Source organism: Strix uralensis, chromosome 14, assembly GCF_047716275.1.
Source record: "Strix uralensis isolate ZFMK-TIS-50842 chromosome 14, bStrUra1, whole genome shotgun sequence".
Lineage (NCBI taxonomy): Eukaryota > Metazoa > Chordata > Aves > Strigiformes > Strigidae > Strix > Strix uralensis.
Window position 1 is genome coordinate 14,910,339 of NC_133985.1, and position 23,730 is coordinate 14,934,068.

At 37.1% G+C, this 23,730-nt stretch overlaps 1 protein-coding gene across 6 annotated transcripts in view; it reads left to right on the forward strand.

Annotated features, from left to right (window-relative positions):
• EBF1 (EBF transcription factor 1) overlaps positions 1 to 23,730 on the forward strand; it is a 283,965-nt gene that overhangs the window by 255,725 nt on the left and 4,510 nt on the right. For 3 of the 6 annotated variants that reach the window (XM_074883664.1, XM_074883665.1, XM_074883666.1), the window contains exons 12-16: positions 13,303 to 13,368; positions 13,964 to 14,141; positions 15,699 to 15,878; positions 19,359 to 19,553; positions 19,925 to 19,993. In XM_074883664.1, coding sequence (XP_074739765.1) covers positions 13,303 to 13,368; positions 13,964 to 14,141; positions 15,699 to 15,878; positions 19,359 to 19,553; positions 19,925 to 19,992 — 687 coding nt within the window. In that variant the 3' untranslated portion in view covers position 19,993. The remainder of the gene's footprint in view (positions 1 to 13,302; positions 13,369 to 13,963; positions 14,142 to 15,698; positions 15,879 to 19,358; positions 19,554 to 19,924; positions 19,994 to 23,730) is intronic. The other 3 variants (XM_074883667.1, XM_074883668.1, XM_074883669.1) reach the window with 1 other exon arrangement.

Sequence of the window (23,730 nt, forward strand, 5' to 3'; positions counted from 1 at the left end):
AAGTAACAAAGGCTGCATTTGTGTATTTTGCTCCATGGAGCTGAAAATATCTAGTAAATTGATCCCGTGGGAGTAATAAATACACATTACTTTATCTTGTACTTCATGTCCTATACCCCTGAGCCTTGATAGAACAACACCACTTAATAGACTTAAAAAAAGAGTAATTACAGTCATTGGTTGTGTGATATTTCAGCCCTTCCAGCCCTGCCTGACCTTCTAATTTAGCTCACCGTGTCTAACTAATGCATTTATATTCATCTTTTATGAAGCATGTGTAGTACAAAATTGACTTTGCAGCCTTTAGCAAGCTGTCTTACCAGGTTTAGGATCTGGTTAGTACAGCGTACTGTATAGCATATGTACATTTACAGCAAAATCCTGCATGCGTATGGTTCTGATCAAGTATTACTTTTTATCCTTTTGGAAATGAAATAAAATAAAAAATATTTATTCCATTTCATCCTCCCCTCCCCTTTTTAAAGCTTTTATTCATTGCAGCATTATTTACAGCTAAACATGCAGGCAAGAAAGATGCAAACATTTTTAAAATGATTACCACTAATGTTTCTACTTGTCAGAAGTGCTTAAATTTTCCTGCACTTTGTCTAAAAACTTAGCACTTTTACCTTTTAAGAATTACAAATTTATAAGATCTTACCAAGCTGATTTACAAACACAGCTGACAGTTTATGATGAATGATGTTGCAAAATGTACAATATGTTTCCTTGTCATTTCTATGCATGTATATATTAAGAAGAAGATTAAGAAGAGAGAGAACCCCCCCTCTGAAAGAAACCCTTGAGTTAGAGAGCACACGCACAAATCTCTCTCCTGCGTTTCCTCATAACTTCCTGCTCACTTCACTCATCCAGTAGAGCACAATTGTTCTCTGTGCATTTTCTCCCACCATATGGTATCCTCATTACCATACACTAAGGGTCCATATGGGGAACTTGTGAAGTGAACTGTATTCATTTTAACTGCCAGATGAGCAGCCTTTTGCTTTGCAAGCTTAGCTTAAGTCATCTGCTGTCTTTATGTTGTTATGGCAACACAGCACCAATAAAAAATTCTAATCTACTGTAAGTGTCTGGGATCACAGTATTTTAAATGCTTGCCGTAACTGTCCTCTAAGTGAAGATACTTGTTCTTTTAGTATGACAAAGGGTTATTGTCAACTCCAGCAGGTGGCAGTAAAGAAATTGTTTCTTTTTTTTTTTAACCTTTTTTAAAAAAAAAAAAATTCCTTTTTTCCCATCTCCCCCACCTCAGAAAGTCATAGAATTACACACTGTGGTCAGTCCTCTGCATTTTCTAGGATTTCTGATGCTGAGGTCGGAATTGCAGGTGATGCTTTTAAGTTGCAACTCAAATACAAAAGGTAGTAAAGTATGAAACTGTGGTGGCAGTTCATGCACTTTATTGACAGAGATCCAGGCTCAAGTACCACTTCACTGGGATTCTGAAGCCTCCATAGCCACACAACTAGTTGTTTTGGAGCTGGTTTTTAGCTACTTTTTCAAATTCCTGAATCAAACACCAAGCTAATTAAGAATATCTTATATAATGGAAGTAGGCAGCAGCATCCTTAAATATAAATCATTTTCACCTCCACAGGCCACATGATATGTTGCATCTCTGTCTCTCTGTCTGTATTGAAAGTGAATGTTTGTAGTCTCAGTTCATCAGTTCACATTAGCCTCATGCTGAATATTTAAACACAGAACAATTTGAACACACCATGAAGAGAGACAGTGACTGCACTTTCACTTGGAACAGCAAGAGCTCATCTAATAATAATTTAGTAAATCAGCCATTTAGTGGCTCAGTTGTATACTGTATTGTGCCAAATAATATTCAGTTCAACTGTATGCTGGTGAAATTGAAATTCAGACTCCAGTCACGTGGCGCTTTTTTGCTCAATGGAGAGATGAAATGGAAAATCACCCTCCCAGTAGACTGTTTGAATGTAGTGATTTATCAAAAATATAGCAGAGTGACAATATAAACAGGATTTGGTTGTATGTGGTACAATCTATTCTAATTAGGCTTTTAAGATTGCAGAAGAGAAAAAAAAAATTGTTAGCAAGACATTTTGGCTTACATTTCTGCACAGATTACTCGATAATTCAGGATTTGCATTTACATCTTCAGTTTGTTTTATATATGGGCAGAGAGCAGATATGCGTAGTTACAGGCCTTTAAGGCCCAGTCCTGTGGGAAGTGTGGTGAGACCTTTATTGCCGTATTTCAAGCCCTGGCTCCCAGGGAACAGCATGCCCTTAGGAGCAATGGGGAGACGCAGCTGCTGCCTTTCCTCCTCGTGAAGCACCATGTATGTTACCTCATAGCATGAAAGCAATATCAGATTATCTTCTTTTCTCTGTTTAAGGCTAGCAGGATTTGTAGGGAGTGGTAATATCTTATATTAGACTAACAGATATAACTGGAAAAAAACCAGACAAGCTTTTGGGTGCCCAAGCCTTGCTTCCTGTGTGCTGACTGTACCTTTTCTTGCCTGTATCAGTGGGTCTAATAAAAGATATTACCTCACCCTACAAAACTTGCCTTGGTTGTAACCATAGACCATTGTGACTTCCGCCAAACAGCTATGCTTTAAGGCTCTCTCTGATGAAGATGGGGGAGAGAGAATATTTCCCTAGAAAGTATGTTGTGAAGTTTAATTTGTTCCCATTAAAATGGTGCTTTGAGATCTTTGAATGCAGGGCATTGCAGAAGTGTGAAGTAATGTCTATAATCTCACCTACAGTTTCCATTTCTAGCCTAGTTTTAGGTGTTATGCAGTGGTTTACGTGGTGATGTAAAATATGATTGCCGTGTATTTCTCACAACACAGTCCAATTGAGTAGCAGAAAAAGCATCCTCCTAATCATCATGATCCCATTTAGCAGAGAGTGCTGGAAGCAATAGGATGCCTGTTGTCGTAATTCTTCTAAGAAATACAGAGCTTCACAATCTATACTCAACTGCTGACACTTGAAAACTCAAACATTTTGGTAAAATGAATCAAGCAGTAATGTTTCTTTTATGAGATCTCCTCACGGGAAGGGAAGGTTTGGCACCATTTGGAGATCAGGCTCAGTGATCCATCATAGCAAAGTCAGCTGTCCTGGCGCGTCTCATAGGTCACTCGATCGAACCAGTGGCTCTTACAACTATATTATTGCTTATGGAACAGTAATTGAGGCACCATGGTTAAAAATTACCTGGTCTAATAGGCAGTGAACAATTTGCACTCAATACAATTATAAGCCAAATCATTCATTTCATAACACTTGGCCTAATTTATTTGTTGACCTTTTAATATCCATAGCTCTTCAGTAGTATTAACTGCAACTCAGACAAAATCTCTTGTTCATTTTACTTTCATTGATTTTTTTTTTCCATTGAGGCAATAACAGTTGTTTGAGTACAACCTTTTCCTTCTGTTATAAAAGTCAATCATGTAACTTATGTTGATATAACTCAACTGGACTGAAATATCCTCTAAGTACAATAGCATACAATCTCATGCTACTTGTATAAACACAGATATGTGTTTTGGATTTATTTTAAATAATTTTTTTGGATATATTTGTGACTATAGATGACAAATTATATGCTTGCTGAGAGGAGAATGAAAACATAACACAGAAACATTTTTTAAAGCAGTGCCACATATATGTAACACATTTTTTGTTCACATATTATGGGAGATCTAAGATACAGAAATTTTGGAATTTGTCTCTGTTAATTTTGCTCTTTAGGATGTCCTAAGTGTCTTTACTAATAATGCTATATTCATAATTTCATCTGGACATAACATCTTGTCTCTTGAAGTCCTAACATTTACAGATTAGAGGTGCTTAATTTTTCCAAATGTAAGCTTCTGACAAATATAACGTGTGTAAAAGTATTTTTTAATAAAATACTTTTATGTTAACATAAAATACTTTTATGTTAAACAACTATATGTTGTTTAATAAATAGGAAAGAAATAATACCAATATTTTGATAATCTGAATTTTCTTTCATTTTTTTCAGCTTTAAACTAGCATGAGAGCTAAGAGTTTTTGATGATCAAAAATGTTACTGAAATATTGATGCATTGTGGAAAATCAGTGGTGAATTTTGAAACACTTCCATAAAATATGTTGGTGTAGTGACAATGGTAACCTTTCCACTCACCACTGAAAAAGGAGCCCTAGATTGTGTAAAATGGTGTGCCTGATTTTACATTGTGGAGGTCTACAGAGAAAGATAGTGTTACCTCTGTGAAAAGTTGGATAAATTTGATTTCTTAAATACATGGTTATTCAATATTTATACTTGCTTTGGATAATTTCAGCTGAATTTTTAAGGCTTTAAATTAAAAAGAATAGTATCAGGAGCAAAATGTCTTTTGTTTCTGATAAGAAAGTTGAAAATTTTTTAGAATATATGCTACGAGGCAGTTCATTGAAGTAGTTTTTCTGAGCCAAAGCCTCTTTGTACAATAAAATACCGTAAGTCCTTTGAACACAGTTATAAAATATAGTTGTTACACATTTGGCATTTTATGCTTCCCTAGAAATTACCACTTGGTATCTACACCTAATCTATGGTCTGTCTTTTCATTTCAATTGGGTCTGAAGTGGTCCTTCTTTGTAATGAGAATGCCCCTTTCAAGAGACTTCTTTTAATTATACCGATGATAAAATGTAAGTGAAAGTAGTCATTTGTAGGGGTTATGACTGAGCAGTGTTTTAACTGTAATACTAAAATCTACCAACGTTACTCCAGTCTCTATTTCAACATTTTTATGCACTCACTCTCCACAGAACGTAGTGGACTATCATTGTAGGTCAGAATTTCAATGCATCTTATTTTTCAGTTTTCTTCCTGCTATTAAAAGTAACCTGAACTCTCAATTTCTAACTACTACCCACCTGAATCATACAATCCAGAAAAGTGACAGTTTCACAGATCTTAATGATATGCTGTTTGAGTTTTTTTGTTTGGTTTGTTGGTTTTTTTTCCCCCTTCATTAAAAGAAAATGCAAGTGGATCTTTAATTGCATATAGGTGAACACTTGTTTTTTACAGAAAATAGCTAGTTTGGCATACTTAGATATTTGTATGGGTAAATGCATTAATAAAGACCAAGTCTGAAAATTAAATGGACAAAACACATATGTACAATTTCCACTTTAATTGCTAGATAACTCTGCCGATTTAACTCAGCAGACATTCTTGCTTTGCAATACCAGACATAATTATATATCTCTATAAATTTAAATACAGTCAAGTGAATTATGCCACCCAATACATTCTAGATTTGACCTAATGGGAGAACAATTTAAAAGTGATACAGCTTGACTTATGTTTGGAAAGTCTTTATGTATACAAATGATAGAAAATAGATATCAGCCTGTGTATTTGCCAAGTAAAGTTTTTCACTCTTACAGATACATAATTGGATATCTACATTGTGCCACACACAAAATCACAAGCCACATTTAGTCTTTTTTTAATCCCCAGTATTCCAGAGAATTTTTCTAATGGACACAATAATATGATCTGCAGAAAAAAGCTTCTAAAACAGCCTGTGCAGTATCTTTGAACGACGGTCTCAGAATTTAGTGTCTCTGTTCATTTTTCCAAATTCTTTTTAAGTTTACTTAAGTCCAGACCCTTCAAATAATTCAAAACATTCTTCTTTCTCCATAAGGGGACTTTGACAGTTTTCCAAAAATATATGGGTATAAAATGGTCAGGAGAAGACTTTGAGTAATAACTCTTTTTTTTTTTTTCTTTTTTTTTTTTTCTTTTTTTTTTTCTTTTTCTTGCAACTCTCATCTGCAGCTGTTTTTCAAGAAACAGGAATGTTAATACTATGAAGAGCAGAGGAAGAACTATCAGAAAATCTGACATATGCAAAACCAAAAAAACAACCCCAAATCCAAAAGCTCATTAATCTCAATAATGAACATCTACTTCAAACTTCTGTAGATGCTGGTACAAATAGTTTGGGGTAAATTTTCAAAAAGAAATGCCTGAGATTCCTATCTGAGATTGCTTTGTGCATGTCTCTGTATATTTTACCCAGGGACTGAAGGTAGCTGTGGCACATACGGAAAATTTAGAGTACAAAATGTGCTTTTAGGTCATTGTGGCAAACCTTTGAGGTCAGATAGAGGAAAAGAATCTAATGTTATTGTTTATTTGGTCGTATGTTCATGGATAAATCAGGAATAATCTTTTTGTTGTCTAGATAGATGGGAGTTATATGAGTCACTGTAAACTGGTGGGATGGAGGAATTTCTGTAAAGGAAGTCAGTGAATAATTTTTTGTTAGCCATTGAGTTTATGTGGAATTATCCATTCATGATCTACTTTGTAACTCATTTATTTTGTCTTCTAATGAATCACTGGCTCTGACAAACTGATCATAGTATGAAAGATGGGATTGCATAACTAAGAAAAAATATGTGCGGAAGAACTGGTCTTTACATGCTGGGATAAATCCTGCAGCCTTTTATACAGCATGAAAAATGTGTTTCCTTTCGTGATCTTGCTATGTTTCAAACTGAGGGGATCTGTCCTTAGATCCTCACAGTGTGAGTTTGCAAGATAACCTGTGGGAAATGCTGTAGAAGATGCCAGATAATTACCATAGCGTCGATTTCTTAATGACAGTGCTAGTCAGTCCCAAATATGTCTGACCTCTACCAGCTACCAGTTGATGTGTTGTAGGATGAGAATAGATGTGAAGGTACAATGTAGTCATGCCTGCCAGCCCTGCACTGTGTGCATGGAAGGTAGATGGGCTTCATGAGTTAAAATCTGACAACTCTAAAGGGTTGCTGCAGGTAGCTATAAATGCTTTTTTTCTGGTAAACTTAGGGGTCTGGGGCAAGACATACTGTAAACATACTTAGGAGAATCAAAGTTGTACAGCTATCTAAGGGACATAAATGTGATCATGTAATCACTGTTGGATAAAGTCCCTAAAAGAGGTGATTTAAACACTGGCAGAGTGATTTTAGTTCTGCATATCTGCTTTCACATACACACTCTTCTCCCTTTGACTTAAAGACCTAACATTAGCAGAGAACTCCAGAGCTTTTAGCAACAAAACCATCCAAATTACTTGCCAGATGCTTCAGTTGATGATAATACGGTGGGAGCATCCAGACTCTCAAATGTCAGTTTATTCAAAGAGTTATTCCAATGCAGCTATATTAATGCTAGTTTATTCCATGCTACTCTGTATCTAGATGAAGTACACATCTGTGCTAGCTACTAATTCTGTTGCCATTGTTATGTCCCCATCATTTATGGAAATAAAGACCAGCAGCATGAGTGAAGTGGATTAAAAAAAGGAGGCTGATACCTTTTTTTAGTATCTAAATACACCATATTAACAGGAGGATAAGAGGGGTAAGATGGGAGACTTGCAAGGACAGACTTACAGGTGATCACCATAATTTTGTTCCTTCTTTTGTCAGCAGTATTTGCAATGCAGACTTTTGAATAGGGTGTGTTTTCCCTATTACTAGGTATTTATCACCTTTGTGGTTAAGAGGTGTTTTAATCATCAATTCTCAATGTTTATGGCTAGATGCCTGCTCGCATTTGCACTTCAGTGTTTGTTCTTTCTTCTGCCTCATATAGGCTTTCTATATTTTATTTATAAGGTTGGCTCATTGTGGAGCAGGTGGTAAGGTCATGCATGACTGTTTTTAGTGCTGCAGATTTAGGCTGTGATTTTCAGTTTGGGTGGAGGCTGATTGAGACTACAATGGCTTGGAAAAGCTAAGGTTCTAGCTCCCACTGTAGACTTATTTTCTGGAAACTGCCATTGAAATTCAGTGACAGGAATTCAGTGCACTTCCATCCTACAAGCAGCAGTAAGCAGAAGCTTTTTTTTATCCCTCAAGTGAAGTATGTTGTCTTTCTCTCTCATTTTGCCTTCCTGTCTTTCTAATATCTATATGGTGTTTCCTTCTTCAGTATGATTCAATTATAATATATGGAAACAATTCAGTTGTTTGTTTGCTAGAGAAGTTTTCATCTCTGTGTGAGTACAAATATCTTTTTTGTGAAATGGCCCTGTTATTTTATACTCCCCATTAGGCTGGCATAGTTCCCTCAGTTTTACAGTAAATGGAGAATCTTTACATTTTGAATGGCTTTTATGAGTCTTTATAAAACTATAGTTGCTGAAAATGATACAATAATGCAGTGCTCAGTGTAGATGTGGAGAGATGGCAGGTTCTGGACAGGCTGAAATACTTGTATACCAAGCTAGATGGCTGACATTTTAGATCTGTGGCATCCTTCTAAATGGCCCTCTACCAAAATGTTGGTTTTGCCTTTACACTTGAATCAGGTGTTCACAATTTTGTCTTTATCTTTTAAAATATAATGCATACACAAATTTTAAGTGTAAGTTTAAAACTTAGTTCTAACACATATCCTTAATCAGCGCATTTATAAATTCACCCATTGAAAAACAAAGGAAAAGTTTGAACACAAATTATTGTAATTTTTGACTATTGAAATTTCAGAATGTGACCTTTCCAAGGTGAAGAAGGGAACTGGAGTCTAATGTTCAGCATTTTGACTCTGCAGAAGAGGTTTTTTCTTGCAAGTAGCCATGAGAGTAGGAAGTTAGAAGGCAGAGCCAGGAGGTCAGACATAAGAGTCAAGGAAGTATGAATGACATCATCATCCCTAAGTACCCTCTCAGAAGATGAATGAGCTCTCTCTTGTATTACAATGCTAAAGAGCATTAGAAGGTGATATGATATCTAGACAACACATAAGATAAATGCCTCAGAGTGTGCTAGAACAGCTTCCCCCCCACGCCCTCCACAAGTACATAAATCCTTTGGTGGTCTCGATAATACAATATGTGGCTGGTGAGTATTATATATTGTGGTCAGCTGCTTCTTGACAAAATTCATTTAGATTTAACAAGTACCTTGAACATTATCTAATTTAGTTACTTAAGCCGAATAAGTCAGTGTAACTCTAGATACCCTTTATCTGACTACACTCACAGCCCTTTTGGGACACAGGGTGGATTTTTTTCACTAGTTGCTGAATAACAAATAAGCAGATGTCAACAGAAGAAATACCCCATCTTTTTTAAAGCTGGCACAAAATGTGTTTATTGTGATAAAACTTGACATAAAATGTTTCTGACATGATAAAACTTGAAATGCAAGTTTCATGATCTTAATGAATTCCTTCTGAGGTGAATGCATGCCACAAACAAAACATGGAAAGTTGCTGGAATGTTGGTTCAAGGTATGTTCTGTCAGAAGTGGATTCAGTCTGCATTTCAGTGTTTGTGCTTCAAAAGCACAGTCATTCCAGTATGATTTATATAATCTTTCCTACAGTAATTTTGGAATATGCAAAGTTGTAGCAGTCCACTACCCAGCCTCCTCTTTTGCTTATCTAAACACCCCTTAGTATTTTCAGGAGGAAAATTTGATTAAAATGTTTAAGTGCATTCCTGTTTCAAAAATTAAAAAAGTAAAAGTCCCTCAGTAGAAAATCAGCTTCAGTTTGGAATAAAAACAGACTCTGGATCTGTGGTGTGTAGCTGCATGGAGGGCAGAGTTCTGATGCATCATATCTAATCACTAAAGTAATCTTTTCTCTTTTCAATATTTGCTCAATTGTTATTTTTATAGAAATAAAATGATGTTCCTTTGAAATAAAATAAAAAAGACTTACTTTACCTCTAACTAAATGCTGCAAAGTCCTTTATTCTAAACCAAAAGCTGTCATACTTTTAGCATTAATAGAAGAGTGGATCTTTCTTGACAAATGCCCCCATAAATTAGATATTAGCTTTAGTCAAACTCTGTCTCTCTCAGGAAATATTTCCACTTGCATATTCAATTGGAAGGACCTTACATGATGCCCACTTACTGCTATGAAAATCTAGGCATCTGAGATGAAGGCAAAGAAAAATTTCTGTGAACAAAAGAATATCTGGAATAACAGACCTTGAGCTTATGCAGAGAGTTCTTTTTATACAATGTGAGTTTCATTCACTTTTTGATATGTCTGTCTGCTGCTCTGTCCACCTGTCTATCTGTTTATCTATCACCATTGCAGTGGTAGCATGCAGTATCAATTGGATTTTAAAAGACATAGATCTTTTATATTAGCTGTCCTTTTTTATAATACCTTTTACAAATTTAATCAATGCATTTTAATATACAATATAGTTTAAGTGCAATATACAATAAATATTTGAGCTTCATCTTAAACATGCTCTAGCCTTTAAATTGTTAAAACTGCAGTGCCCTTTCAATCTACTTACATAATGTCATAAAATATACATTTCAAGGTAAATGAAGTCAGCTACTTCAATTTAGTCCCTCAAACTGGTAGTAAATGAGAGGTTAACACTATGGTGCCAAACCCATTATTGAGTAAATTTAGCACCTTGGACAGCTCTGTAAAATCTTTATTGCTTTCCTGACCTGCTCGTCATGTTCTGTCTATGTGTTCAGTGGCTCTCAGCTCTGATTGAAAGGCAATATATTAGATCCCGAACACAAACATGCTCGGGGGCTGCTTCACTGTGCGCGTAATGACATGGAGGTGAGAACAATTTTCTGGTCACCGCAATCCAAGCACCTTGCAAGGTCTGTTGCTCTAACTTATAGAGGACTTTTGGGGCTCCTTTGTATGTGGAGTTGTAACAGTAGCTTCTATGGTAATTTAAGCAGAGCTGCGAAGGGTTTAAGATGCATTCAGAAAACAAGAAGTTAATGTCTTGAGCATGTCTGTAGTAGCATTTTATTGTGCATTTTTAAAGCTAGTTTGTGTCTGTAGGAGCTACCGTCAGCTCTGGAGTAGAAGTTACCACTATTCAACACAGGAGTTTTTGTGTAACATCTACTTTGTATGATCTGAAAATGTCATAAACAAAAAATGCTTTTATTGTGTGAAAATACTGTTAGAGAAAGTTTGAAACTCAAATTTACAGACTCTGAAAATGTTGAAAAATATATAACCATTGACTAGCTAGGAAAATTGAATGCTACTTGTCAAGCATATTTCAATAAACCATCATGATAATTAGCTTTATTTACATGCAAAATGATATAGTATCAAAGAACTGCCAATGTTTAAGAACTGGATTGTATTTGATATTAGGTAGAGTGGCTGTAAGAGTCCATGTAATTACCTCATTTTTTAACATGGTCTTCAATCTCTTTTTAGATGCATTCTAAGGTTTTTAGCTCAGCATTACATAAATAACTATGAGTAGTCAGGTAGAGTAGAAATGACTATTTAAACTTTCTCTTTTTTTAGTAATTTGGCATAATGACAGCTTAGGTTAACAATATTCTAAAGCAGTTTGTGGGCTCTGTATCACATTCTAATTTTCCATCAGTGAAATACATAGTGCAAACAATTTCTACTGAAGTGAAATAAATCATAGTTTGCAAAGTCAAACACCTGTGCAGTAATTTTCCACCTAAAATCATGGCTTGAAAAAGATAACGTTTTTCAGTAACATCTCTGTTCTTCTCTAGTTTGTGTCTTCAGTATGAGGCGAAAAGGGCAGCTCAGTGTTCTGATGATTCTGGTAAAGCAACAAGGATTGATTGTACCTGGATGTTATTTGTAGTCTGTCTGTTCATGATTATACTGCTAACTGTTGTGGTCAAGCTACACAAAAAAAAAACCCCAAAACAACAGCCACAACAGAAAAAAACCAAACCAAAACACCAGAAGAAGGCTGTAGCAACTTAACTCCTCTGAATCTGTTTCAAATGCAGTGATTTAAAAATCCATCAATTATATATTACATCTCACTTCATATGTGCAAAATAATTTAAATGTGTGTTCTGAGAGAGGGGTGTGTGCAGCAGAAAGCAAGCCTAAATGTTTACTGGGAGTACAAAAATCCTCCATCTCATTTTTGAATTTAGGACATTATATATGTCATAAGTAGTTACTGCAGTATGACAACTATTTTATCTTATATTATAGAGAATTTAAAATTGAAAAAAATGCTAATATGCATCTAAAAGCTTGTCATTTGAAGAGTTGTTCAAGGATTTTTGAAGAGGTTATGGTGACAGCAAAATGAATGCAATTATATCTCTATTTTCTGATCAGAGTCTACAGTATATGAAAATTGAGCATTACTGTTTCTTTTTGGTATAAAATATGGCTATTGTGTAAAATATTTTAAGTTTAAAAGTTTAACTTTGTAGAAAACTGTAAAAACCTTAGAACTGTACTATTTTTGTAAGCTACCTGCAGTAATATGCCGTGGTGAATAGCATCATGTTAGTATATTAGAGCAATACTTACGGACTGGGAATTACAAAAATATGTTGGTTTACTCAACAGACAGTCTCAACTGGTTTTGATCAGGCAATCGGGAATCTGCTAGATGCTTTGAAAGAATAAGAGAAAAAAAATCTTCTGGGTTAATTCTGCAATGCATTTTTACATTTTCTATCAGGATTGTTCATAGAGATTTTTCCACACTGTAAAATGTAAGAACACAGGAAATGCTATTATTACTTGACTGCCAATTTAAAATACTCTAAGGAATATTAAGTGAAAAGGAACAAATAAGAAAATGTAGAAAAGAAAATTTGCCCCAGATGGAGAACTAAATCCCAGACTGTTTTAAATTCTTCTGTCCATGCAGGGAATTTTTCCAGGAAACACTGCACTGTACTGGGACATGTGTTTACTTCTTGTGCATCATTTTATGTACATGGATCCTACCCTGACCCATATTGGGGTACAAACTAAAGAAGTTGAAAGGTTACATTACCAGTAGCATAGGACTGATTGGATATCTTTTGAATGTGGCCTGCTGGGTAAGGTCACAATTCCTGCAGTATCCAATTAAGAAAAAAATAAACACATTGAAGGGATTCATAACATGCTCTGAATGACATTGATTGCAGTAATCTAGTAAATGACCTCAGGATTGTATTCTGCAATAAACCGATGAGTGGTTTATAGTGCAGATGGTAGAGACAATTGAGTGATGTATTTTATTTTGCAGCACCAATGATTCTCACCTTTTGACTTGATTAAGCGTGTGTGTGTGAATAGGATGAACTAGTGATTTAACACCAGTCAGTGGTTGCTGAGAGTTGTTACAATTAAGGTGTACCTGGTGGGAGGAAAAAAAAAAACCCAACAGAAAACATGGTGCAACTAATAGAAGAGTATAAAAGATTCTAATATTTGTTTTTCCCCACAAGGAGTTTATTGAACTCAGAGGAATGCATCTGTTTTTATATTGACAGGAAGTAATACTTAAGAGGGCTGCTGATTTAGTAGAAGCACTCTATGGTATGCCACATAATAACCAGGTAAATGCATTCTACTTCAGCAATTCTAAAACATGGCTATTTCATAGATGTATAGATAGATCAGGAGCTAAAGGTGTACAATGTGAGACAAGACTAAACATAGAGGGCAATGTCATATCTGGATTGGGGGTTTGTTTGCTTGTTTTCTTTTTTAAAGGGTGTGAATTTAGTGCTCGTAAAAGCAACATGTTATTAACCCTGGAGGCATTTGCCCACTCTCACCAGGTAATCGCACATAATATGGGCAATGATATGCATTGTGTCTTGCCACCTGTGATTTTTCAACCTTACCCTAAAGATAGCTTTAAGGAGGAGTAAGCCTGGGCTCCAGCCCCATTCTGCCAGTTGGTCTTGTTATACAGAAGCGTGGCTGCTGGGGCTGAAACTTCCAACTCTCTTACACAGATGTCAGGATGTATCACGAAGGCAGCAAATCTTATGAGCATTAGCTATCAGTCAGCCAACTGGTTTAGAAAGAATAGCATCTAGTTTTTGCCTTTGGTCAGGGAAATGTTTCATTTTAGCATGTAAGAAAAGGTTTGTCAGAGTCATATTGCTAACTCTTTTATTCTTTTTTCCTCTTCTTATCCTCTAGGAAATAATCCTGAAAAGAGCAGCAGACATCGCAGAAGCACTCTACAGTGTTCCCCGCAATCACAACCAGCTCCCCGCCCTTGCTAACACGTCAGTCCATGCAGGAATGATGGGAGTGAATTCCTTTAGTGGTCAACTAGCTGTCAATGTTTCTGAAGCCTCACAAGCCACCAATCAGGGTCAGGAGAAGACTCGTCTTCCTCTCTCTATGAACCTTTTCTGATAAAAGTCAGGGAAACGTGCCGAGCAGTGAAAGAGTGATGGTTCAAAACTGAAGGCTAGGAGCACGCCTAGACAGACTCCATCCCACACACATACACAACCTTTGAATGACACAATACTGTCATGAGATTTGGCTTTCTTTAGTGACTTTTCCCTCAATTCGGGAAAAGCGCTTCTGTATACGTCTGAATAGCTTTTGCTTCTGCTCAGAATAACACTTGTATTTGTGTTTAAATCCCACTAATTTTAAAAGGATTTCTATCGACTTGAGCATGTACTTAATGTTAAGTACTTGCTTATATATTTTCCTGAACATCGGTGATCTCTCTGTCTAGGCCCTGTGTAGCATTTCTTTATAACACAAAAGTATCCCTCAAATATTTGTCTGTTTGGTTTGGTTTGGTTTTTCAAGAGACATAATATTGGCACTGATTTTTTTTCAGACTTTGAGACTTTCCTAAATTTTGAAACTAGCAAAAAATAGAAATATTTACAAAGACATTTTCAGAGCTTCTCTGATTTTTCAAATAAAGTGCTTTTCACTTTGTATAAAATCAATATTGGTTTAATTCCTACAGTTAAAAATAAAAAAATGTGATGAACATTTTTGTAAAAACCCTTTGCATTTTCCCCTCTCCTTTGCTCAGCTCTATGTATTATCCAATTTAAAAATTCAGTTTAATGAGAAAGTATTAGAATGAGACTGTTTTCTATAGGGGCAGACAAAATTCTTTTGCATTACACTAAAAAAAAAAAGAAATTATTTTTAGATTAAAATATTTTATAGATGTACTGTGTGGAGGAAGAAAATTTGGCATTTTTATCTTCTAGGAGTGAAGATACATTTTATATTTCTGTGCTTCTAGAAACAAATCTTCATTTTTGGATATTTGGACATGAGTTTCTGGAAATGTTGTTTCCAGAATTAGGTAGAGATTCAAATTTTAGCTTGTGCCGAATTTGATACTCATTTTCTACCAACATAATGAACAGACCAGGGCCAAAGGACTAAGGATATCCCACTACTTTGAGAAATACACCCTACATTTTCTAATGTGTGCAGTGAGCATCTAATCTGAGATGCGTTAAATAAGAGCAACATCAGAAGAGAGGTAACAATCACATGCTTTTAACATACCTTAAGTCGGTATGTACTCCACTTTGAAAATGTAGGTCATGTTTACTCCATTTCCTACAAACAGCTCTTTTAGAGTGAGTGTTTCTATCATACCCAATGGTAATCTTTGCTTGAGGGCAGGGGTTGCCTGCGGAGCTGTGAAGGCTGTAGCCTCCCTCCTCCCGCTTTGTGGTCCCATCAGCAATGTCCTAGGCAGTGAGGGTTCACGATTTGGGTTACCTGGTGGTAGTGGTGGTCAGTCCTGGCCCTCCCTGTGCACACCATGGCTGGACTAGGCTGCTGGCTTGGTAGCCCAGTTACTTGCTTGTAGCTGTTTGTGTAAGAAACTGTTCTCAGGCTAATACCAATTTCTAAATGTATTCCCTCCCCACAAAAGGTTTTACTCGCAACTCAAGCAGCGTGTCACCTCATGGCTATGTGCCAAGCACCACCCCTCAGCAGACAAATTATAACTCTGTCACAACAAGCATGAATGGCTATGGGAATGCTGGAATGTCAAATTTAGGCGGTTCTCCAACCTTCCTGAATGGATCTGCTGCCAATTCTCCCTATGCCAGTGAGTATTATATGGCTTTTCTGTCTTTTGCACATTTTCATTGGAAGGAGATGGTGACTTTTCTGTGATACTCAATATTTAGTTTCTATTTTGAGCACTTGAAACAAAGCTTGGTCCTTTCTCTCCTCTCCAAGGCACTGACCTTTGAAGCACTTTGAAGACATTAGTATTGCCAGCACTGCTCTTCTCTGTTGTTTATTATTATTATTATAATTATTGAGTCTTACAAGAGCTTAAAAAGAATAATGTCTCTCATGATTTGGGCTGATACTTTCATAACTTACCTGATACTCGGTAAATAAGAAATGGCGTCCTCAACGTTGCTAGAAAGCAAGGATGGCACAAGTGACTTAATGTCCGTTGGAGCGGCTCAGAAGTCAGTGTCAGTACACAACTTTTTGCTGCAGTGGGTATGAAAGGAAGCTAAGGGTATTTGCTGCAGGAAAAAGTTTTTTCTAGCTGTAAGATATGAAGGGCAGAAAAGTTTACTCTAATAACACTGACATTTCCATAAGCTGCATGATGATGTTTCCAAGACCCTTGAGTAAATAATATGTTCATAACCTTTATAGAAATTATGAATTACTATTGGGCCTAATCTTGATTGCTTATACTCCATTTGCTTTGTAAGCAGGTATTGACTTCCCTGAGAGATTAGTATTAGTCAGTAAAATGTGACAATGTCTCTTAGAGTTTGTGTTTTAGTGTCTGTATGGTGACTGCCACAAAGATGTAAGTCATACAAATCATATATTCCATGGCGTAAAGAGCTTATGGTCTACAGTCCCAGTTATGGAAATATTTATGTGTAGGACTAACTTTCTGCATTTTGATATGAAAGGTTTAGTAACCTGTTTAAATATAAATACATTTCTATTGGTAAAGGCCTATGAACCTCTACTGCAGCTGCTCACACAGCTCAGTAGTCCCTATTCACATGAGAAAATTAAATGAATAGGACCTGCCCAATTCCTCGGACATTACTCATGTGGCATAAAGGATTCCGCTGACATTTGTAGAAAGCTGCTAGCAAAATCAGGCCAGAAGGTCTTGTCACATAAATAGGTTTATAGTCTGAGACCCTAGCATGGACAGGATGAACAGACTGCTGAACATAACAAGGTTTACGCAGCAAATCTTATGTTTAGTGGTGTAACATCAGTAATGAATTATTTTGAATTGCATTGCTAAAGTTCAGAATTAAAAAGGGGATAGTAACTCTGATTTTAAAAAGTACCTCCAAGGCTTCTTAGCTGCTGCAAATTTAGAAGAAAATATTTACCCACATAACTAGTACTTATAACCTGGGAATTGCTAACCAGTTATTATTTTTGTACTCTAATAATAATGTAACATGTAATGTTACAAAGTACCTTACTTATTAAGTTGAATTTACTGTCACAGAATCTGCGCACTCTGAATTCATAATATAACATGATTGATGAGACATCTCTTTTTGGAAGCAGATGCCAGTAATGCATTTAAAATACCCTAGCAGCATATTATTTCATATTTATGAACGAAGTCCTCTTTAGAATAGCACTTCACTTTCCAGCCCTGATTCTCTATTCTAGTTATATTTTGGGAGGTTTTCTTGGTAGATCTGTCATTCTGCTAATGCCTAATCCATTGAATCAGAAAATGCTTCAATCATGACCTGAAAATTAAAAGGTGGCATTCTTAATTAAATCAATAAACTAATTGCTGTATAGTAGCAATTCAATTTAGGTGCTTTGATTGCTCTCCCTTAGCAAGTACTTCCAGACATAGAGTGACTTCAGACTAAGATTGTATCTGTCAGGCTGTGAAACTTTGAACGTTTAATTTCCATTAATTGATTTCCTCAGTGTTAACAAATATGATATCAGATTCTCAAATAAGAACTTAAATAGAGTGATTTTTATCTACATAAATGCAAATAAAATAATAATTCAAAGCCCAGATGATAGGAATTTTGCTCTATAATATGTAATTATTCATAGCCCCCTCATGTATATAAGCAGTTTCTAAACAGGGCAAGAATGAAAGTATGGGATCTTACTACTGGTCCTTTCCTTGTTTTTGTTGGATAAGAGGAGAAGCTGGCAGTACTGTCTGAATATAAAAGTAGTTGGCTTTATTTTTGTGAAAATAAATTCACTTTAAACCTCAATGATAAATATATGAACCAAAGATATTTATCCCACTATATAGTTAAATAATGGTTTAAAGATATATTTATTTAAAAACTGAACCTCCTATGTATCAAGTTTGCATTTTGTACAATTGGTTCGGTCCCCAAAAAAAAAAAGGAGAGCCTCATGTCTACACTTATTCAGAAAAACTGAAGACTCATTTTATTCAGTCTTGTAGTTAAAGCCAGATCTTCATCTGATGTGTACCAGAATGGCTTCATTGCTTAGCTATTCCAGCTGAGATTCCAGTCGATGGCTCTGAATGAGAATGTTGTATTGACTGTTCAGATGCTGGTCATAGATCCTCTGGGAGAATTATTTGTCTTGACCATTATAAAATAGACTTTCATTTTCAAAATTATCCATCTCGTGTGAGATATGAAATGTCAATTCCATTCCTGTGCATAAATAAAATGGTCCTGTGAGACATATGACTGCTTTTCATGTCACTGAGAATTCCTGGGAAGTCCCCACAGCAGAAGCTTTCCAAAGCTGATGGATACAGGGAAGCTGGAGACTGACTTGGTAGTAGTAGCTATAACACGGAAAGTGTCTGTGGCCATTGTGAGAAAGATTTATTAGTTTCTCCCACTGTGAGATAAAAAAAAAAGCATGATATCTGTCAGTTATCCACACATTTTTTTTGTGCAAAGACACTGAAAACACTAGTGCCAGGAGACCAAAGGAGTAAAAAACTGTCAGAGTGGCCACCTCACTGGTTGATTCATGCTGGACAGCCTCCGTGAGTGAGTGAGTGATTGATTGTGAGTGTGTGTGTGTATTCACAGGTTTTGGGATAACTCCTTTTAAAGCCTAGTTCTTGCAGGGTTTGAGAGAGGAAAGAAACACAACCATTTTTGCTGACTTTTGACAAGCAGGTTGTCTGGGTCACCACTAAGAACTCTCCACCTTCTGCAAATTTTCTTGAAACCCTACAGGTCTTTCTGGAGTCATCTTGCTACAAGGAAAACATGGCTTAAAATGCTAGTTTTGGAGGCCAGTTCAAAACTCAAACCTTTCCAAGTTAAAAAGAATAAAGAGTTGCAGTAACAGAGAATTAAGTGAGTGTTTAAGAGCTCCTAGAATTACTGCTCCTGAACACCTGCAAAACAAACCAAAACAAGTGGGTTTCCTGTGGTGATTGATGGTGATTGTTTGTGAACAACCAGAAATCTAACTGTAGTAAAGACGTTGGCCATTTGAAATTAGACACAGTGCATCCAGGAAGCAGAATTCTCTTGTTTCTGCAGCCTTCTTATTATCTAATACTAAGGAATGCCTTTTGGGGGGTCTTTTTTTCCTCTAGTTGTGCCATCAAGTCCGACAATGGCCTCCTCCACTAGCCTCCCCTCAAACTGTAGCAGTTCCTCTGGGATTTTCTCCTTCTCACCAGCCAACATGGTCTCAGCGGTGAAACAGAAGAGTGCTTTTGCGCCTGTCGTGAGACCGCAAACTTCTCCTCCTCCCACCTGCACCAGCACCAATGGCAATAGCCTGCAAGGTAAGTGAAACCAAGTCTGGAGCACAGATGGCTGCTCTCAAAACCGTGAGTTCCCGGTGCCTTGAGAGGCTCTAAGTGACACTGAGTTGTCATGCCAAAGGGGATAGAGGACAATGGGGGATCCCTGGTGGTCTCTGTCCTAAAGTTTTCTCCTGTAAAGCATAACTGGACTCCACCACCAGCCCACCTTGTACCATGCAGGTGTTTGGCAACCACCCTATGTCTAACTCGTCTAATACTGCTGAATTGAGAGGCTGTGTCTTTTAAAGCACAGACCTACTGTTATGATAAAAACGAGTAATATTTCAGCTTACTAATACCATCCTTTTTCTTTCTTTCCTCTCTTATTCCCTGTTGTCGTCCTTTATCAGACCAGTCTTTTGTGGACTCTAGCAAGTACTCCACTGCAGGGTCTCTCCAGGGGCTGGCCTTCTCCTGAAGTACGTCACTCAATCTTCCCTTCCTTTTTTTCCTTTGTCATAGTACACTTGTGCAGAAATCCTACTGAGAGCAAATAGACCGTTACAGAGCTTGGCACAAACCTTTGCCTTTCATAAACAGAAGACACATTACAAACTAACAGCAGCATTTTTCAGTTTAACTCATACCAGGGCAAACATTAGTGTCCACTGATTAATGTACTTCTGTGCCAATTAATTCCATAGATGGCGCAGGGCCTTTTTGAAAGCCTCTTCAACTGTTGGTATCAAGGGGCTGCTCCTTTTCTGCATCCCTTCCCCTCTCATTACAAGTATTCCAGCATTAGCACCTAAATACATTTTGAAGCATTGATGCAAGCTGAGGGAGTGACAGACAAAAGCTTGTCAAACTGAGGATGCTGCAAAGACCAGCACTGCCCATTTCATTGTTTGATTCAGCCTGTTTTACAACGCTGTGGCTAAACCTTCCTGTGTAATTACCTCACTACGCATTAGTGTGCTGAGAGAGACATTTTCATGCTCGCTTAGACCGAAGAGTTTCCATAAGCAGATGCAGCCAGCTGCCTCCAACTGTGCCAGAGGTGGGAAAGATTTTGCGGTATGCGTTGTGCTTCTCCCAGACCTGAGGTCCGTTTTCCTTTCCACGTGTCTGTGCAAATTATCCAAAGAGCATCGAGCAGGGAATAAAATCTGTCATTTTTAAAGCCATGTTTAGAAGGAGCTGTGCAGAGCAGGGGGAGGATAGTTCCACAGACTCCACCTGTCACTCTACGGCCTCTGGAAAGAGAAACGCCGGGCTTGCAGGCGTAATGCTGATGGCACCATTAACAGCCAGAAAAAATCTATATGCAGGCAGAGTGGAAGGAATTCATTCATAAAAGCTGAGATCTATTGTGACTGAAGGAAAGCATTGTCCTCAGCGCATTTTACACTGGTGAATTGGAAGGAAGAATCCTTGCAGATGTACACGCATGCACACAGAAATTGTGAAAGTACTAGGAACGTATAAGCAGAACTTGGGTACCTTCGGTCAGGACTTTGTTATAAATACAGACTGTGTCAGGAATAAAACACAACAAAATTTTCAGACGAGCTGTAGTGTGTAGGACATTGATCTTTGCGTGTTTTAAAAATTTGGCACTGCCAACATGCCACAAATTTTAAAAGCAGCACCTAAAAATGTTTCACCTCCAAATTAAAAAAATAAAAAAGGAGCTAAGAGTTGACTGCCAGAAGCTTTTGAACATGTTAATTTTTTTTCTTCTCTTCACCTTGTCCCAACTTGCTGTTTCAAGTGGAGAGAAAAAGCAAGTAACAGGAGAAAGCTTTTTCAGGCACTGTTTTTCCTTTCACAAGACATGGAATTCTCAGATTCCACATACTCAGTTATGAAAAGCAATTATGGAACAAGCTGAGAGCACCGGACACAACTGCGGCTTGCTGATTGCCTCCTCATTATGTCACATCCAGATCTGTAATGCCCAGAAACCACACAGATCTGAGTGTTTCCCCTAATTTTTATTTAGCAATTCAGTTTTCATAATAGGAACGAGACACCAAGAGATGGTTCATTTCTAGGTTGTCACAGAACTTCTTGGTGAGTTAAAGACACACAGCTTTTAGTCCCATGCCTTCTGACACCACCTGAGGCTTGTAATAATCACTCAGAAATGCACTGCCTGTTGTGCCTTATTGCTTAAATAAACAACCATGTATAAGGAGGCTGTCTTATCTCTCTTGGGCTTCTGGATACATCAGAAAGCAATCAAGCTTTCCTTCTGTAGCTTAGATATCAGCAGAACTCACTAAAACAACAGCTAGGCTTATCTGTTGTTCTCTTTGCCATGCAATTTTGTAAAACTCAAAATACATTATTTCTGTAATTTGCTAGCAGCAAATACAAATTAGTATATGATAGAAGAAATAATGCCCAGTGGTGGGAGTTTTTCTACTCTCTGCCCTCCCTTTTTGGAGGTGGTGTGATCTCATACCTACACTGTTTCCCACTGATATCTCTGTTTTCATGATCAATAACATGCTACAGCTGAGAGAATTTGCATGACTAGATGTAGCACTTAGAGAATAAAAGTAGAGTGATACAAATGAAGACTTGGAAAGAATGGAAATATCAAAGCTTTTAGGCAGAAAAGATATCATTTGCCATTTGCCTTGTAATTTAATTCAGAATTTCAGAGCTCTTCAAAAACAATAATGCTTTGAAAAAAATGAGCTAAGATCTGCATCTGTACCATTTGTTTCCAATGGCAAAAGGTGCATGGCTGATACGTAACTACAGGGAAATGTCTAAGCCATGAAGGGAGGAGCTGCAATTATGTCACCTTTGTTTGGGCTCTTACCCAGGGTAGGCAGCTGTGCTGTTCCAAGAAAGAGGCAATTCTTGACCACTTTTTGGTGAAATATTTGGTTTTGATGAATCTTTTAGCTTGAGAATTTTTTGTTAGAATAATACTTTGATATTTTCTGAAGTATAGGTAATATCTTTCAAGCAAAAGGGCTGAAAAGAACAAAAAAGGTTGAAGTAGTATGCACAGAGGATTAATTATCCATCTGACTCTGCTCAGTTGCACTCATCACATGTAGGAAGAATCTACCCATTCCCATCTGCTCAACTCCTTGCTTATCTGAACAGTAAAGGAGGGAGCACTGTTGTCAGTATTGCTTTTCTCTGCACTGTAATGTGTGACACTGATGTCCAAGCACTGCAGTCCCACCCCTATATTCTGCTAAATAACTGCCATCCAGAAATCTCCAAGTGCTTTACTAATAGGGATAAAAATTGTTATCCTCAGGTAAGAAACAGAAACAAATCAAATTGCTTGATGTAATACAATGAGCTAGAAGGAGAATTGGGACAAAACATGTGTCTCGGGTCCATGCCCACACAAGCCTTTCATCTACTCAGATGAGGAAAATTACGCTGTCACCCTTAGCTGCAGGTGGCTGCCTTGTAGGGCCGCCACAGAAGAATTACAGTCTGGCTGACTGTATCCCTCGCTGTCAATATCTATTTTATTGAAGCCATAGAGGTCTGTGGTTCAGGGTCCATACCCTGGCTCGCATGTAAGGATCCCAAGAGCAGAGTAGGGAGCAACGACAACAGTGAGAGCATTGCTTGGCTTGGGTTTGCTTCATTTTCAGTCACATGTACCAAGGGGACAGCCCAATTGTGAGGATTCAGAACTTGTTATTTAAGACACTGCTGAAATAAAACCCTTCGAGAATATTTTTTAAACAAAGCTGCTGTTGTTTTACCCAGTGTTGATTAAATCGGCAAGGATTCTAAAAAAAAATTACAATATTGAATTCATCCTATGATTTGAGATGGTATAGCTGTGGAGATAATATGAAAATGCATCCTCAGATTATCTCCATGGTGAAGCCAGAAAAGCCCATGACAGGAAATACCTCAGCAAGGAACATCTAAGACACAGTGGTGTCCTCTATGCTACTCACTTGAGTCTTCCTGTAGGGCTTAAAGCAACTTAACTCATGTTTCTAGCTTTTTTATCCTCATCCTCAGCTCCTTGAAGAGCCCTTATGTGGAGCGAAAACAATCAGTACAGTGATTCCACATAAAACCATTGCTGAATGATAAATTCCAAGAATTGAAATGCTGCTGTATAGTTGCAACATGTCACCTCTGAGGATGGCCTGTTCCAAACATGTGGATGTGTTTTGCATTCTCGCCTTCTCCTCTCATTTTATTTCATTTAATC